This window comes from Pavona decussata, unplaced genomic scaffold, assembly GCF_977016875.1.
Source record: "Pavona decussata unplaced genomic scaffold, jaPavDecu1.1 SCAFFOLD_300, whole genome shotgun sequence".
NCBI classification, from domain to species: domain Eukaryota; kingdom Metazoa; phylum Cnidaria; class Anthozoa; order Scleractinia; family Agariciidae; genus Pavona; species Pavona decussata.
In genome coordinates, this window is record NW_028145697.1 from 1,440,606 (window position 1) to 1,457,651 (window position 17,046).

Here is a 17,046-nt window from a genome sequence, read left to right on the forward strand (position 1 = left end):
GCTTTTTCAGGAGTAAGAGAACTTAAACAACTGAACGTGATTCAAAACATTAGAGACAAGAACGAAAGCTGTAGTATGCAACTATTCAGGAACAACCTTTATTGATTGTTATTATTGCTTATCCATATTTCAAGTGAATATATACATTAAAATTATGACTGTGTAAATCAAAACAGAACTGGTGTTTTTTCTACATGTACAACTACGGTAAAAATTTATTCAAATATATACATGGTTAGTTAACAATAATATAATAATTATGCAAGCCCTTTTATGCTAACATTATTTTGTGATATTAGTGACATGATCCTTGCAGGAAAAATTGACTATATACCCATACTGTGATGGGATTCCAAACTAGTCTTGTTCCCCCAACTGATTTATCATTCTATTTTCTGTGGCTCCTCGTTAAGAGAACCCATAATCAGTAACTAAGATGTGCACTGAAATACTTCTGCCGACCAACACAGTAAACAAAAACTAGTTAATCCGATTCATTGAGTGCCTGGGAAGAGAAAAGCCCATTAGTTACCCTGTTTATTACACCCATTTTGAAATCACTGGTGATCCTTGCAATCTGATTGGTTCTCAACAGTGTGATTTATCCATGACTCGCACCATTTTTCCCTCTAAATTGCATCCTATTTGTAGCCCTTGGCATGGCTTACCTGCTATAGCTAATCAGATTGCAGAAAATTAAAGGGCCAAACAAGTCATTTTGGGGGAAATTTTGCAATTTCTGTTTCCCAAATTTCCAAAAATTTATTAATATTGACCAAAAAAAAAGGTATGATTTCAAAATGGGTGTAACAACGTGGTAATTGAACTTCGTGTCGTGCAATTTTAGTCTGAAATCATACTTGTGATTATAAATTGCACTCCACTCAGTTCAATTACCATTATTATTTATTACACCCATTTTGAAATCACTGGTGATCCCTGCAATCTGATTGGCTCTCAACAGTGCGATTTATTCCCAAATTGCACCATTTTTTGCTCTATATCACATCCTTTCTTTAGCCCATCGAAATGGCAATGAAGTAACAAAAATAGAATATTAATATTGACAATGATACTCTGTGATTTCAAAATAGGTGTTATAAAGTGGTAATTGAACTTTGTGTCGTGCAATTTTGGTCTGAAATCATACTTGTGATTTTACATTAAATTTGCGCTGCACGCTCATTTGATTTTGAAATCACGCGTATGATTTCTGACCAAATTGCACTCCACTCAGTTTGATTACCATTATTAATTCATTTGAAAGCTTTAAAATTAGGAAAAATGAGTTGGTCGAGCAAACACGCAAAGTGATTCATTAGTTCAAAATATAATAAATGGGACCTTGTCTTTCACAGAAAACCATTGAATTAACTTGATCTTTCTCTCATACTATACTGCATTTTGTACACCACAATAATAGTTTGTGAATAATATTAGAAGCTTCAGTCCATTTGCTCAACTGGACAATCAGTATTTAACGCTTTAAAAAATTCAATTATACATGACTGTGTACAGCACAAGAAAAAAGCTTTTGAAAACTATATATGCTTACCATAGTTCAATTAATGGTAAATCTTAGATACTTGTCCCTTTCTAATTTCTGTCCCTCTTTTAAGGAAGATGTCAAACTGTTCTTCTGTTTTTCAACAATGTTCTCATTGTGGTAAAAATCCATTAAGAAATTGTACAGATAGTGCACTGGAAAAGACTGCATAGTTGCACTCCGTAGTCGTTTAAGATTTTTGCTGTTGTTCTGTGATTCTTGGTAACTTGTCTTTATGACATCCCTCTGGATGCACAAATCAATATTGTGAAATTCACACAAAGTTGACTTGTGTGGATTTGTGGAAGTATGAAATCTGTCACCAACTATGTACCTCCTGCTTGATTGTGTCAGTGGATGACGATGATCAGCACCCGAATTTTCTGTCTCTTGTACATGTAGCTTGTGTGCGCTAAATTCCGGAATCACAATTTCAGGAACACTGACCTACAATGAGAGTAATACATTAAAATTAAAAGATAATTGAATGAGCCGAAGAAGTTGTGAATTAGTTACTTACAAAATACAAGAATAATGACGAGTGATGAACATCAGTGGTAGGAATTGAACAAGTTTATTATGGCGTGCAAACCATTGTGGGAGCACTCAAAGGGTTGCTTAGTGCATTCTTAATTCGTCCCATCAAAAACTAACGCAACCAGTCACAAGTATACCAAAAACAATCACACTGCAGGCTCGGTACTGATACTTGTTTCCCTTAATGAACATGATCAGTGCAATAGTCAACCTTTCTTGTCTCAGTTCTCACCTAGACAAATACAAAGGGTAGAGGAGAGGGGCTCTTATTTTTACCCAACAAGAGGGGTGTTTACTTGTAGGGGGCATCTATTCAAGGGGAGGGTGCATATTTGAGGATTTACAGTAATATTAATATAAAAGCGCCATCCTGGCACCAAAAGACAAGTGAAGTGAAGTGAAATATATGACATAGCAACTAAACTACATTTATTTGAATTAGAAAATGTAACAGATCCAAAATCTCCCTATAAAATTCTACAATCTTACTGCATGTTATAAATGAAAGGTAGTCCTGTAAAGTCTGAAAGAAAAATGACACAAAATCTAGTGAAATTCATTTATTACCTCCTTTGTTGGTTCCTTATCCAAAACTGGTTTTTCAAAGCAACCCAAGCAATCACCCCACAACTGTGATGCCACCTCTGGAACTCTTAAGTCAAGATGCCGAGAAAATCCACAAGGAGTGTCATTGACCAGGAGCACTGGTGGGTACTTTAAAGAAAGGTATAAATCAGCCGCATCTCTTACTGACTCTTGTAGGAGAAGGAACTTGGATGCAACGGTTGTCTAGATTGAAATAGAATTATACATTGTAAATGAATGAAGTTACATCTCGATAATGATCCAAGCAAGTTAAAGGAAACAGAAAAAATGGGGCAGGACACAAATTGAGCATCACATAATCTCAACATTCAATCATGTTTTACGTACAAATATGTGAAAGTTCAGTCACGAAATAATTTGAACCTTACCCCATGTCGACAAACCATGTGATAAAAGCCACCTGTGTGACCACAAACTTGTGTAAACCCATGGCAAGGTGAAGAGCCAGTCAGCAATGAGGAGTAAAGGGCCTGTAATGCCCCAACCAGCAGTGCCTAAAATAACAAATATTTACCCATTTAACAAGCACTCGACAGTAACTTTTGAATGAAATGAAACTTTAAAGGTACACTATCATCTTGAACACAAATTGATAAATACCTTAGAGAGCTTGGCAAACTTCTCTATCTTACAATCCCCGCAAATAGCCCGCAATTCCTGTAATGTCATATTTTCCAATGATGCCATATTAATACGTTTGTTCTTAATGAGTTGATGCAAAAGCATTGGATCTCCTAGGGAACAATGAAAAATACTAGAATTAAATCATGTTTACCCTTTAAAGTGCCTATATGTGCTTTTAAAAGCAACTTTAGACATGTTTCACTTTATTGTCACTGTGCCAAGATATAGAGCACATATTATATAACTACTGTAGAGGAGAAATACAGTAATAAATCCGCCAAATGGAACTGTTTAAACAGTGACCATGTGCGCTTAATAGAGGGGATCAACCATTTATAGAGGTCGAGCTGACATTTAAAACAATATGTTACCCCTTTGATGAGCAACGGCTGATGATCAAAGTGCTTGTTTTAATTACAAGCTAATACTTTGATTCACTAATACTTAAATACCAGTTAATACTCCAAGTATAGAAATGCAAATTGCAATCTCATTTGTCAAGCCCACATTAAATTGTCAACAAAATCCATATGGAAGATGAATTAAACTATAAAACATGTACTAACATGCATTAAGTAACACATTTAGTTCACTCAATTAAATTACGCTGTAGGTAAAATTTTATGATGTTTAAATATTAAATAATAATGAAAACTAGTAGAATTACATGTACTTACCATTAATTTTGTCTTTTTCAAAGAATTTGCCTCCAAGATACACACTTTTCTTTTTCATCTCAGTGTTGAAAATCTGCTCTGCCCTCATACTAGGAGCAATAATAGGGGGAACCCTGGCAGCCTTTATAGTGTTGTCTTGTTGTGAAGTTGTATAGCTCACTCTCTCTACAAAGATTGACTTCAGATGTCCAAGAAATTCTTCCAAAGATGGGAGCTGTTCAGCCTCACCTGAAACTTCATCCTGCTGTTGATAATCAACCTGGAATTGAGATCAGTTAAATAGAGTTAATAAGAATAAATGAAATGAACTGAATGAATGAATGAATGAATGAATGAATGAATGAATGAATGAATGAATGAATGAATGAATGAATGAATGAATGAATGAATGAATGAATGAATGAATGAATGAATGAAAGAAAGAAAGAAAGAAAGAAAGGATGGATGGATGGATGGATGGATGGATGGATGGGATCTTTATTTACCCTCTATTGTACATGATGTAACTTAGCTGTCATGGTAAATTCAAGAAGCTGATACAGAAGTTTTGAGCATATTGGCTCAGTTCATGGGAGTTCTTTCAAGTTACTACCAAGAAGGGCTAATGCTCAAGAAGTAATATTTAGCGTAACTTAAACTTAGAGCAGCCTTGCAAGCACTAGCAGATGTGACAAAAAGTTTCACTTACCGCATCTATGCTACAGCAATTTTTTTCATTGCCATCACCAAAATAAACATGGCCGACCACACCACATATGCCACAAATTACATTATCTAAGCAACGATTAGAAAGTAATTCAAAGGCATAGAATCCATTGTATAGAAGTCCAGCAATGTACTTGCACTCATTATCAGTAACCTGCAACTGTAAATTACACAAATACACTTGTTACAAGTTTGTTGGAAAATACATAATTTATATTTATCAACACAGTTTATTAACAAATTGATTTGAGCAAGGATGACATCTTGTATATACAATTAGTAAAAATAAAGCTCCAATTATGTGCTGACCTATAAATAGATCAGTTCACTCAAGGAAAAAGAAAAGATACTAAAAACAAGGCATACCTGGCCACACTTGCACCATCCAGCAAGGCTGCTTTCAATAGCAACGGTCAATGGCACTCCACGCTTGAACAGCTCTCTCCACTGCACAAGAAGTTCCAGGGCAACAAGAAGTTTGTCCGATATGTTAAATAGCCCTTTAATAAAAACACAAAAATTTATTATTTCAGTATGGAATTTTTAGGATAAATGGGATAATTAAAATTTTGTTCAAAAAATAAATTTTAAGTCACAGTGTATATTTTTTTCTGGGGGGGGGGGGGAGTGGGGTTGGTTGTTGAATGGCATTACATGCTCAAATCAATCACAGTATCAAAAATTGCTGACCTTTATTATCCAATTAGACTTGTTAAAATATCATGATTAGGTATAGTCGCTGCAAAAAAATACCCAGGTACAAGAATATTTCTACTTGTCTCTATGGAATGCACACATTATACAATATCTGTCATGGGTTGAGTGTATTTTTCACACCCCAACAGGGTTGGATAATAAATAACTTACAAGACATTTTAACTCTTTTATACTAAACAGACCACACAGAAGTTCATACTAAACGAAACTGTGCAATCATGTATGTGAACTTAATATTAGAAATACTTTATATTTTTATTGAATAATCTAGTATGATTTCTGTTTTCTATGGCACATTCATTTCATTACTGTTTTTCTGCATTTTTTCTGTTATCTAAATGAAATCAATATGTTACTGTACCTTGCTCTACAGGCCATACTTGATGCATGGCCTTGCAATTCCTGTTTGTGCAGATCTTGACTTTTACATCAACAGTTTGGAAACTGCAAGGTGTCACAATGTACGACCGATCATTGTGCCCCTGACCTGGATGTCTTTGTGCTGACGTCAAGGCACTTCCACACAGTTCGCATTGGATTGACTCCGGAACAAAATGATCTGGCCAGTTGTTCCCATGCTCACCGTGGGCTCTAAAATACTCCTGTGGCACAGGATATGGAATAGACCTCTTGAGATTCATCTGCAAGGTAGACATCCTTCCTACAGACGTGCTTGTAGAACTTGATGACTGTGCTGTTATGGCTACCTCACTGGAACTAGCGCTTGGTGGAAAAGGAACAGCCTTAGCGAAATCTGGTGATGACAACTTGAGGCTGCAAAACAGGACATGCAAATGGATGCATATTTTCTTGCTCTTTAGGAGGGGAGAGGAACGGTTTAGGGAGGAGGGAGAGACGGCCAAAAAAGATAGGGAGGAGGGAGAAAGGAAGCAAAAAAAATAGGGAGACGGGAGAACCAGCATAAAAAGGGAGGACGGAGGATCCTCTTTAAATAAATGTGGCATGAATGTTTAAGGCCTTAGTAGCTCATTTCCCTGTATTTTTCCCGCGAACTTTTTTTAGTAGCAGCTCACGGCTGGTTCGCTATACAGACAAATGTATGGAAAGTTCAAAACACGACTGAACGCTTTCTGTCACAGCTACATCCCTCCAACATTTTTCTTAAAATCCTTTTCCTAGTGCCAAAAGTTTCCAATTCATGAATTTTTCAGAAGCGATGTTTTATGAAAATTATTTGACATCGGATTTCCATACAAACACTGTTACTTCAAGCCTGTTTGCCTACTCGTCAAAATGGTCCAAAATGGCGTCGAAAACCGTGATAAGGCCTATTTCAAACATCCAATTCACTTTCCTTTACACATGTGTAACAAGGGCGAAAGATTTTTAAAAAAAAAATCAATTTTTTACGTGCGCACGCACTTCAAACCGACGGAAACTTTCCAGTTCAGGCTTTGTCAAAGGCGAAGCCTTAACACTTCTCAGAAAAAACTCTTCAAAAAGAACATTTGAAGAAAATATTACTCTATTCAACCAGAGATTACGCTACAGAAGTTACCCCTATAACCTTAAAGATAAAACTCTCTCAGAAGTCAATTTCATCGAAAGAATGTTGGCCCCGGAGTAAAAAAACAAACAAAAAAGGCGCAGAAACATTCTGCCGTTTGTTACAGGATATCGCCCTTGTGTGCTAACCTAAAAGCCATTCAGATGAGTAAATAGCACTTGATAGAAAATCAGCCTCTTCTAAGAGAGATCTTCAAAGACCCTTCCCTACTTTCGTACAGAAAAGGGAGATCTTTGAAAGAGGTACTCGTAAGAGCAAATTAGCTTTGAAGGTCATATTCTTCCTATCTCGACCAATAGGAGCCTTGTTTGGCCTGTAATCATTATTTTACCATCTTTACACGGTTAAATGTTGTAAACATGAAAGCTTCAAGCTTACGTGACAAAACCGAAAGGTAGTATGGGAAGAACGGGATATAACGACATGACAAACGTGTTTGGTATGTCAAGATGTGGAAACGAGGCACTGCGGTGAAGTAGCAAATAAAATAAGCCTCTTAAAAGACTTATCAGGGAGAAAGGTGAAAAATCAGGGAGGAGGGAGAAACGGCCAAAAAAATTAGGGAGGAGGGAGAAAAATAGGGAAAAAAATAAGGAGAAAAGAAATTTAACTGCCCGTTCCTCTCCCCTCCTTTAGCTGCTTGCTGTTGCCAGTTTTCCTGTTACAGGAACTGTTCGAACATGACCAATGCCCATCTTCCTGCCTCTGGACATGGCAATACCCAGTCGGGTTAACTGTGCATGGAGCAGTGAAAACCACAAAACAATGCTCAGAAATTTGCACAATGTGACGGAAGTCTTGTGGTGGCTTTATGTTGCGCAAAAGATCCTTTGTTGAGCTGTCACAATGATACATTTTGATGTCTTCCTCCGTCAAGTTCCTGGCCGATGAAGGATCACAGAATGACTTGGTTGACTCTGTATGTGCACACGAAAAGCTGGTTTTACTTGCTACATGAACAGCTCTTTTCTTTTTACACTTCTGGTGATGGCAAACGACATCAGTTTTTGACTTTACAACAACCGTCCTGTTGTCGCGATAACTTAACTTGACGGAAAATACTTCAATTTCACTGCCTTCTACTATCCTTACACAGCCATCTGGTGAACCCAGGCGAGGCTTCTTTGACTTTGGCACATATGAGCCACCAATTTCGAAACCACATTCTTTGCAATTCTTCGGTTTCCAGGCATTGGAATAAATGAAAGAACAACTGGGGCATTGTCCTCTACCTCTAGATGTCCAATTTGGAGCTTTACCCTAGACGAAAGCAATTAAAAAAAAAAGGAATGCTTAACAGGAAAAAAAGAGCATCAGATGACATATAAGGACGGTAAAAACTAAATTAAATACAGAAGTATTTTTGCGCGGTTTATGACTATGCGGGAAACGGCATCGTCGGCGATTTCCGCGCGATATAACAGGATAATTGTTGAATAGTTGCAACGAAGTGCAAAATATAAAGTGGCCGCGTGTTCTGTTAAAGTTATCTTAACTTATCATATACGTCAAATATATGTCAAAAAGGCATTTCATTCTCATTTCAATTTGAAATAGACTTTGAGAATTGCTGTCTTTAAAATCGCTGCTTTGACATCGCTCATCTCATCTTCGAACATCGATCATCGCATCTTCGATCGGAAATACCATACAAAGTCTCACATCTAGCAAAGCATGAGTGACAGTTTGACATGACTTAAACACAGAAAAACTAACATTGAACGAAAGAGATAAATCCACAAAAAAGACTTAAAATAGATCATGACATATAAGGACGGTACCTACTAGTACAGAAGTATTTTTGCGCGGTTTATGACTATGCGGGAAACGGCATCGTCGGCGATTTCGCGCGATATAACAGGATAATTGTTGAATAGTTGCAACGAAGTGCAAAATTATAAAGTGGCCGCGTGTTCTGCTAAAGTTATCTAAACTTATCATATACGTCAAATATATGTCAAAAAGGCATTTCATTCTCATTATCGATTTGAAATAGACTTTGAGAATTGCAGTTTTTAAAATCGCCGCCTTGACATCACTCATCTCATCTTCGAACATCGCAGCTTCGATTTCTTCGAAAATACCCATACTCAAATCTAGCAAAGCATGACTGACAGTTTGATATGAGTAACTTATACACAGAAAAACTAACATTGAACGAAAGAGTTGAATCCACAAAAAAGACTTTTGTTGATACTAAATACAACACTACTAACTCACCGCATTCGTCGCCATTTGTCTGGTACACGGGTATTGTGTCACGTAAACCACTACATATCGAGTGATTCCCACTACATATCGAGTGATTTCATTGGTTTATTGGAAACAAATAAATATATATCGAACGATCCCATTGGTCTATTATGCCGCTACAAGTCGGTACAGGAAGTGCCGTGAAAACCAATGAGGAGGCCGGTTTGGAATAGTGCCGGATTACGGGTTTTGTTGTATGCCTCGTCCCCAGAGCCGCCTGGTCCTCTTAGCCGCTGGAGGCTGGGCACGAGGACCAAGTGGCTCTGGGGACACAGAATTGCGGAAGTCCTAGATTCTAGGACTTCCGGTATTCATGTATGAAGTCTTGAAATGTCATTAAATTTAGTGAGAATAACATGGCGGCTGCTAGAGGCGATAGGTTTATTGAGATACTGGCGAATGTTCTGCGTCTCCTTATTTTGAAATCGATTTCTCTTCGTGAGCAGCTTCCAGGAACGCAATTAGAATTATCGTCGAAAAAAGGAGGGATGTGTCAGGTGTCTCTGCCTTCGACAAATCCTTGATATTCCAGCTTTTGCCCTTTGTTTTGACCCATGGCTTGAGGTCAGTGACTGCATTATTTTGGTCGCATCGCCGTTGAATGTGCTGATATGGGATCAGATATCAAACTTGACAGCATGAAACTACCATCTGCAATGATTCTTTGAGGCGAATCGCTAGACTTCTCTGTATCCCAAATGGAAGGAATATTAAGTATATTTAAGTTTATTGAAAAAAAAAAAAAAAAAAAAGCAGGTTTTGGACAGTGGTGATCGAGATTAAGGAAAAGATCAAAGCAGCTGTAGTTGATGACGCACATCTCATTAAAGAATGGTAACAAGTTTTATTCTTCTTCTTTTCACAATAAACATATAGGTACTCTAGAACTATATACTTTGTGATCAGCCTAAATCACACTATACAAACCTGTGAGGGTTAATCTTGTACAATGTTATGCAAATCATTAATGGGAAAATGACTACAGTATGTTGGCATTTTTAGGATGGACCTGGCGTTTCGAGGGCTCAATTTATAATAAAGATGGACCATCTGATGGATCATTCAATTATATGTTTCTATGTTTATTACACCTATTTTAAAATCACTGGTGATCCTTATATATAAATAACCACTTGAAAAACGGGTTTCTTGAAGCAAATCAATAAATATTAACATTGACAAAAAGAAATGTGATCTCAAAATGGGTGTAATAAATTACTAAATATTGAACTTTGCACTCCACTCAGTTCTATTAACAATTATTAAAAACTGAATCATGGTATAATGCAATTTGAGGGATTTGATTGGCTTAGCGGCTATGGTATATGAGCCATAATACCATGGCCGAGAAGTGGCGACCATTAAATTGTCTGCTGGTTATTCTTGCACTGCGAAATCAGCAAGATCTAGCAATATTTCTTCATTGTTTTTAATAAAACAATTATTCCACTTGCGCTTGTTGGATACGAGATTATTATAGCCAACTCGGCGCTACGCGCCTCATTGGCTATCTATCATCTCATATCCAACGCGCGCTCGTGGAATAATTGTTAATTATACTTTTAATAATTTTAATACATGAATGTCAGTAGAAGGATAATCTGTGCCCATACTGTTTTACACAGATGACTGATTATCAGGCAAACTAGTAGCACTCCATCTCTAGCATGTATGCCTGCAAATTAACTACCATACAGATTCATCGGGTTGGATTATCCATCTCTGTTATAAATTCACCCATTTTGACTTCAGCACACATTAACTCATTCACTTCTTATATTACACATTGACATTTGTGTGTTTAATGTGTCTGTAGCCTTCAAGAGACTTATTTCGAGTTCATTGGGTTCAATGAGTGTTCCAAATATTAGGAAAATTAAAAAGAGGAAAAGTTGTTCTAAAAAAGACAAAATGTTGAATGCAATTTCTATTATGACATAAAATGCAATGAATTTTCATATTTTTAGTGACCCTCTTTTTATGTCTCAAAGATAATTCTAACAGTATTAGATTGGAAGGGATGGCAGTTCACATGTAAATTATTTGTGTTGCCCTCTTCCACTTTCAAGTAGCTAATTTCCCAAATTCCGCCACCAACCCCTCCCCCCCCCCCCCGAAAGAAAAAAACAATCAAAAAATGGATGTTGCAAAACTTAATAATATTCATAGGGAAATAATTATTTTTAGACCTGTTCCTAGGTATGCTAAGTGTCATGTTTCCAAATGTACATATAGTTGAACTGACAGTAACAGCAACAGAGAAAACAAGAGATATAAGTTCAAATTCCTTAAGCCGCCGTTACACGTTGAAACTTTTAGCTGAAACTTGTGTGCAACTGCGCTGCGAAACAAGTTTCAGCAGGCGTTGCACCGTGTAACATGGTCGGTTTCGTGAAACTTTTTCGAACTTCCGTTGCGAGACAAGTTTCACGAAAAGTAGAACCGCTTTCTACTTCTGCAACGGCTCGCAACGGTCGCAGTGGTGAAAAAACAAGAGTTTCACCGTGTAACACCACTTCGTGAAACTGGTCTCGCTCGCCGTTGCACACAAGTTTCAGCTAAAAGTTTCAATGTGTAACGGCGGCTTTAGAGATGGTGGATCCTGTCATCATATCATTGAAGTGAACTCAAACAGAAAGAACATATTTTACAATGTTGCTGGATACCAACATAAATGAAATAGAGGCCTTCTTGCTGCCTTACATCACAAAGCTAAAGGACTGTAAAGGAGCTGAGAGAGATGCCCCTTACTACGCTTCATTCCAAGTTAGAAATTTGTGGGGAATGCTCCAGCCATTTGTGATCGTCACTTGGGCGAGAAGCAGTTTGCACCGATAGGCTCGGGAAATTTAGCCATTCAATTGCGTAGAACTGCGAGCTCTTTCACTTTTGTCTCGATCTCAGCCAATGAAAGCTCCTGCGAAGATAGACTCTTTTTCTTTAAAGACTACAATTCGTAAATGTTTTTTATCTTGTGAAAACAAGGTTGACAGAGTTTTTTTAGGAAAATTATCATCGAGCGAAACTTCCCTTCCCGAATAAAAACTCTAAAGACTTTTGCCAACTCCACACCGTGTTTCATTCACGAAACTATTGACAGAGTGGTTTCTAATTAAAACCCGTTTGATTATAACACCTACAGATGTTTAAAAAATTGTGCCAACGGCTTTTTCGGAGAATCTTTAGCGATCTTTTAGCGTCCGCCATCGTGCTGCATTTCTTTTTTACGCTACTTTTATTTTTCGCGCCAGGCTGCCAGTCGCCCATCCCACGCTCTGCCGTTAACATTTTCACTTCCGTTTTAGATTTCTTTTGTCAGGAACTAGCCAAGCCCCGCCGGCTATCGAGATACCGGGTCGACGTCACAACTCACTAGTGCCAGTCCTCTAATGGCGCGGTTTTAACTTCGGAAATTGCGATTTCGATCGCGTTTTAAAAATCGAGAATAACTTCAAATCTCATTATTTTGCTTGTTTTGGCTTCCTTTCTAAGTCTACTTTTGAGAATGAAAGGAATTAGGTAGGGGTCATAAGCACTTTAATTGTTACATCTTTTTTTTATTTTTATTTTTTTTTTGTTTACATTGTATTTGTGGTGTGGCAAAATAAATAAATAAAAAATAAATAAATAAATAAATAAAAGTATTAACTATAACAAACTGTTCTGCTATATTTCTTACTGTAAAATTGTAACAAGAATTGCTATGAAAAGAATTATTTAACTAATGATTTCAAGATGACATTGTCATGCAACGATGTTTTAAAATCATCAAATTTGGTCGATGTCTTATCTCCATAGGGATCTTGTTTCATAAGACAGTTGGTTGATGACGTCACATAGCTTGTTTTTGAAAAATGGGGAACATTTATAGTCCAAAATTTTGAAAACGTTTCTCAATAAAATGTTTAGTACAACTGTGCTTACCTAATTCCGCCCTTTAACATTTGTCATGTCACGTGACCTATTTTCCTTAATTGACCGTTACTGTTAACATGTGGACTTTCATTAAAAGGCGGGATGATAAAGCCCTTGGAAGGGGTCATCGAATAAGCAACAAACAAGATTGATATAATGTAGCTTTCTGTATCCTATTTTTGAGTAAAGATTATAACCGTTATAAGTCGTTTCAAGTCACGTGACTAAGATGTGATACAATATATTTTTCCAAGTTTCATGGAGATTAGACAAATGCTTCTCCTTTTAATAAAAATACACACAATTATTAGGTGTGAACTTGGGATTCCGAGAAGAATGGGGCGGCTATCAGATTAAAGGCCGCCACGATTATGTGAAGTATTATTACCTCGTTCATGTGTTTTTGTTTTTTGTTTTCTTATTGGTTTGTTGTCGTTGTTTGTTTTTTGTGTCTTTTGCTGGCCAAAATTCTTCAGCACGTTGTTTTCTTTTTTTTTTCATTATTATTATTATTATTTTTTTTTTATTATTTGCGTTTCTAGTTCATGGCGAAATGTCGCACTGTCTCAACTTGCACCTTGCCGGTACTCATTAGCGTTAATCTCATTTTAAGTTTTCATGAACGTTTTTTTTTTTTAGGAGCAAGGAATCACGCCGGAATAAAGGAAACTGAGCCGATAATTTTTTTCTCTTCTTCCTCTTATTATTATTTTTTATTTTTTTTATGTTTTGGCGTACAACACACATTACAAAATACAATACAGAATAGAGGTTTTCTATTCTAAGGTAACCTATTAAATGAACCCGCAAGGCAAACAATTTTACCGCTACGGAAATTTTGCTCATATAACTTGATTTAAAACTGATTCCGTATAGCACTTAGGAAAGTGAGAAAATTCTCGTTTGCTGGCAAAACTTCTAATTGGCTGACAATAGCACAATGAATAATTTATCATTTTCACTTTCTCGTTCTTCCAACCAAATTAATAACGAGGGCATAAAATGACGATTTTCACGTTCATTGTCTTCGTTTCTTCTGCCAAACAGTAGCGGCAACTCATTTTTACTGCATTGATTCTCACATGCAATTATTATATTCTTTCTAAAAGTTGCAACGTAGTCTCAAAATACTGCATGTAAAAACGCTTAAAACACACAGCTGATATGGCAACTTTACCTGTCATTTTCTTGCTGGTTCTCTTTCGCCATTCATCCGCTGGTAAATCCTGCCAAGATCATCACTCAGAACATGGTTTCGCCCTTTTGTATCAAGCGTACAAATCATTCACTGCAGATCATTTGGTTACTTGCTACAGCGCCTGTACTACCCAACCAGCTTGCCAAAGCATGAACTACAATCTCGCTGACAAGACTTGTGAGTTTAACAACGACACCAAGTATTTTCGTCCAAAGAATTTTGTGGAGAAACCAACCTCGGTGTACGCTGATAACCCCGATTCTGGTAAGTTGTTTTGTTATTCCTAACAGAAATGACAAGTTATCTTCGAGTTCCTTTAACGTTTGTAGCCTGCGTTTTATTTTTGTATATTCTTTCGTTTTTAAATCACCTTCCTTACGGTTACTATACATGAAATTTCGTAAAGGCTAAAGTTATTCCAGAATATGAAGTGTATTCAGAAGTGCTGGAAATTGGTTTTCATTCCATCAACAAAAACTCTTTCATTACTAAACCTATAGGTACTCCCCGCTTCAAAAATTAAAAATCCGGGATACCATATATTGTAATACTTTTTCTTGTCACGTTATCTTTTTCCTTGTAAATCTGGTCAGTACTATACTTTTCAGAGAAAGTTTTTGCGAGTGGAGAATCACTTTCCTACGGTGACCCGTAAGATCGAAGAAGCTAAAGCGAGTAAAGTTTTACATCTCTTTTATCTATTGCGTCTATAATTATAACACTCGACTATACTGCAAGATAAATATTTTCACACGGTTCAAATCCTATCCTCTCAAAAATAACTAGAGAGGCCGGATACACTGAAACGAGCTTAGCCAAACCTAACCTAAAGGCCTCAAAGGGCATAAGAATGACAGCCTGTAAACAGAAACAACAAGAGGTCAAATGAAACAGGCGATAAATGTAGAACTCATAACCCAGATATGACCTTTGAGATCAAAATACGTAACATGTGACAGTTAAGCACATGGCTTTAATTTGTTCAGTCACTTTTTTGCAAATTCTCCAAATTATCCTGTTAACCGGCTGCAAACATACAGGAAGCTAAATTGGTCAAAAGCGCGATATCGAAGCGGCAAATAACCACCTTATTTAACGTGACAATACCGACACTTTTACTGAAAAGCTTTCTACAAAATGTAGGTTTCCACCTGTCTCAGAATGGAACGGTGATCAACGAAGTGTTAACTTTCTTTGTTGTTAGTTCTCGTCCTTGCTCCGAGAGGTTTTTATCCGGGTGCTCCGGTTTTCACCTCTTCTCCGAGAGGTTTTCTCCGAGAGGCTCCGAGAGGTTTTTATCCGGGTGCTCCGGTTTTCACCTCTTCTCAAAAAACCAACACTTCTAAATTCCAATTCCGATCTGGAAAATGTCTCCAATTAGTGCTCTGTACTAAATACATTGGCACTTAAATAAAGTGATTTATTATTTATACCTTTCTTTTTGTTATTATTGCCTCCCGACATGACACTCATTCAATCGTTGCTACAGATAAGAATTGTTTCTCAAGTAAGACAGGCCATATTCACTGTGCCATTTTGTACCTTACCAGAGTCATGTTTGCTATTTCTGCTGTAGCTGTTCCGTGTTAAATCCAATCAATTAAATTTAATCCTTTCACAAAAAAATCCTTTATTTATGAAACTGATACTAATCGCAAAATTTTCTTCTTTATCTTTTTGGTCACAGAACACCCATGGCGAAAGCTGAACACCGCTCCAGTGTGTTTTGGCGCCAAAAATGACCAGTTTGGCAGGTTTCAGGTTGAGGTCGGTGGCTCTATAGAAGCAGTAAAACTGGTTCATGTGAATGGATCGGTAAGCTGCAGGCCTGGTGATTTTTCAAATTGGGGCTGTAGAGTGGATAAGATGATTTACACCATTTTAACGACCTCAAGCAAAGTTATCCTCCTCCCGGAGAGTCGACAGCGCTTTTATACGATACCCGGATACACTTCAAACTCCAAGCAGATTATCTTCACTGGTTTGACAAATCCTCTGCTTCTTTCCTCTGGCCAGGAGTTACGAATCTGGTATGGCGAGGATTTCGAAAATAGACGGGAAAGTGGCAATAAAGGAATGACCTGTGCTGATGTGTACGCCAAGTACATATAAGCAGCCATATATGCACGCTTGAAGCTTGTTTCATTTTTAACAATGTCTTGTCCTAGTTTAGTAAATACTAAGGTATCTTTAAAAATTGACGAGTAACTAGGGTAAGACATAATAATTTAAAGCGTTCTCTGCTCAAAAAGTAAAAAGGTTGAAACGAGCTTTCAATTGCCAGTCTGCAATCTTTAACATCACTTGTCAAAGATTGCAGACTGTCAATCGAAAACTCGTTTTAACCTTTTTTAACTTTTAACCAGAGAACGCTTTAAATTATTATAGCTAAGGTATTGTCAATTAATGTCACTGTAATGGTGCGGGATCAACTCATTTAAAACATCACATTCAGCGACTTGCGATGCTATGCTATTGTATCAAGGTTTCTTTGATTGGTCCATACCAACAGAGTCCAGAGGAATTCTATTTGATCACACAAACGGGCATGTTTACTTTATTTGTACATTTAAGGCCCAGTTCAGACGCCGAACTTTTCATGAGCCGAACTTAATTCAAATTAAGGTCGGCCCAAATCACGAAAATCCCGCCTTTTGATTCAGACGCCGAACTTAATTAGCCGAACTTAATTTACTTGAAGCAAAACCAATCGAAATGTTAGCTTTTTTTTTTTATTTTT

General features: G+C 37.1%; 2 protein-coding genes across 2 annotated transcripts; one reads left to right on the top strand and one right to left on the bottom strand.

The window, feature by feature from the left end:
• Nucleotides 1-76: 76 nt before the first annotated feature.
• LOC146454542 (HMG domain-containing protein 3-like) lies at nucleotides 77-6,219 on the bottom strand. Its single transcript, XM_085095146.1, has 8 exons — nucleotides 5,774-6,219; nucleotides 5,062-5,195; nucleotides 4,679-4,855; nucleotides 3,991-4,249; nucleotides 3,290-3,423; nucleotides 3,058-3,183; nucleotides 2,651-2,872; nucleotides 77-1,993 (listed from the first exon to the last, which is right to left on the bottom strand). Exons 1-8 carry the CDS (start codon nucleotides 6,066-6,068, stop codon nucleotides 1,562-1,564), a joined length of 1,779 nt encoding a protein of 592 aa, XP_084951272.1. The 5' UTR covers nucleotides 6,069-6,219; the 3' UTR covers nucleotides 77-1,561.
• A 7,199-nt stretch (nucleotides 6,220-13,418) lies between these two features.
• On the top strand, nucleotides 13,419-16,518 carry LOC146454543 (uncharacterized). The gene is made up of 2 exons (XM_085095118.1): nucleotides 13,419-14,570; nucleotides 15,994-16,518. The coding sequence occupies exons 1-2, from the start codon at nucleotides 14,273-14,275 to the stop codon at nucleotides 16,416-16,418; spliced, it is 723 nt and encodes a 240-aa protein (XP_084951244.1). The 5' UTR covers nucleotides 13,419-14,272; the 3' UTR covers nucleotides 16,419-16,518.
• The last annotated feature ends 528 nt before the right edge of the window (nucleotides 16,519-17,046 follow it).

Excerpts from the sequence above, each read along its gene's own strand:
- LOC146454542 (XM_085095146.1), bottom strand. The coding sequence starts at position 6,068 with ATGTCTACCTTGCAGATGAATCTCAAGAGGTCTATTCCATATCCTGTG. Across the intron at positions 5,196-5,773 it reads AGTATGGCCTGTAGAGCAAG|GGCTATTTAACATATCGGAC; the intron begins GTACAGTAACAT and ends TTTTTATTAAAG. Across the intron at positions 3,424-3,990 it reads TGAAAAAGACAAAATTAATG|GAGATCCAATGCTTTTGCAT; the intron begins GTAAGTACATGT and ends ATTGTTCCCTAG.
- LOC146454543 (XM_085095118.1), top strand. The coding sequence starts at position 14,273 with ATGGCAACTTTACCTGTCATTTTCTTGCTGGTTCTCTTTCGCCATTCA. Across the intron at positions 14,571-15,993 it reads CGCTGATAACCCCGATTCTG|AACACCCATGGCGAAAGCTG; the intron begins GTAAGTTGTTTT and ends TTTTGGTCACAG.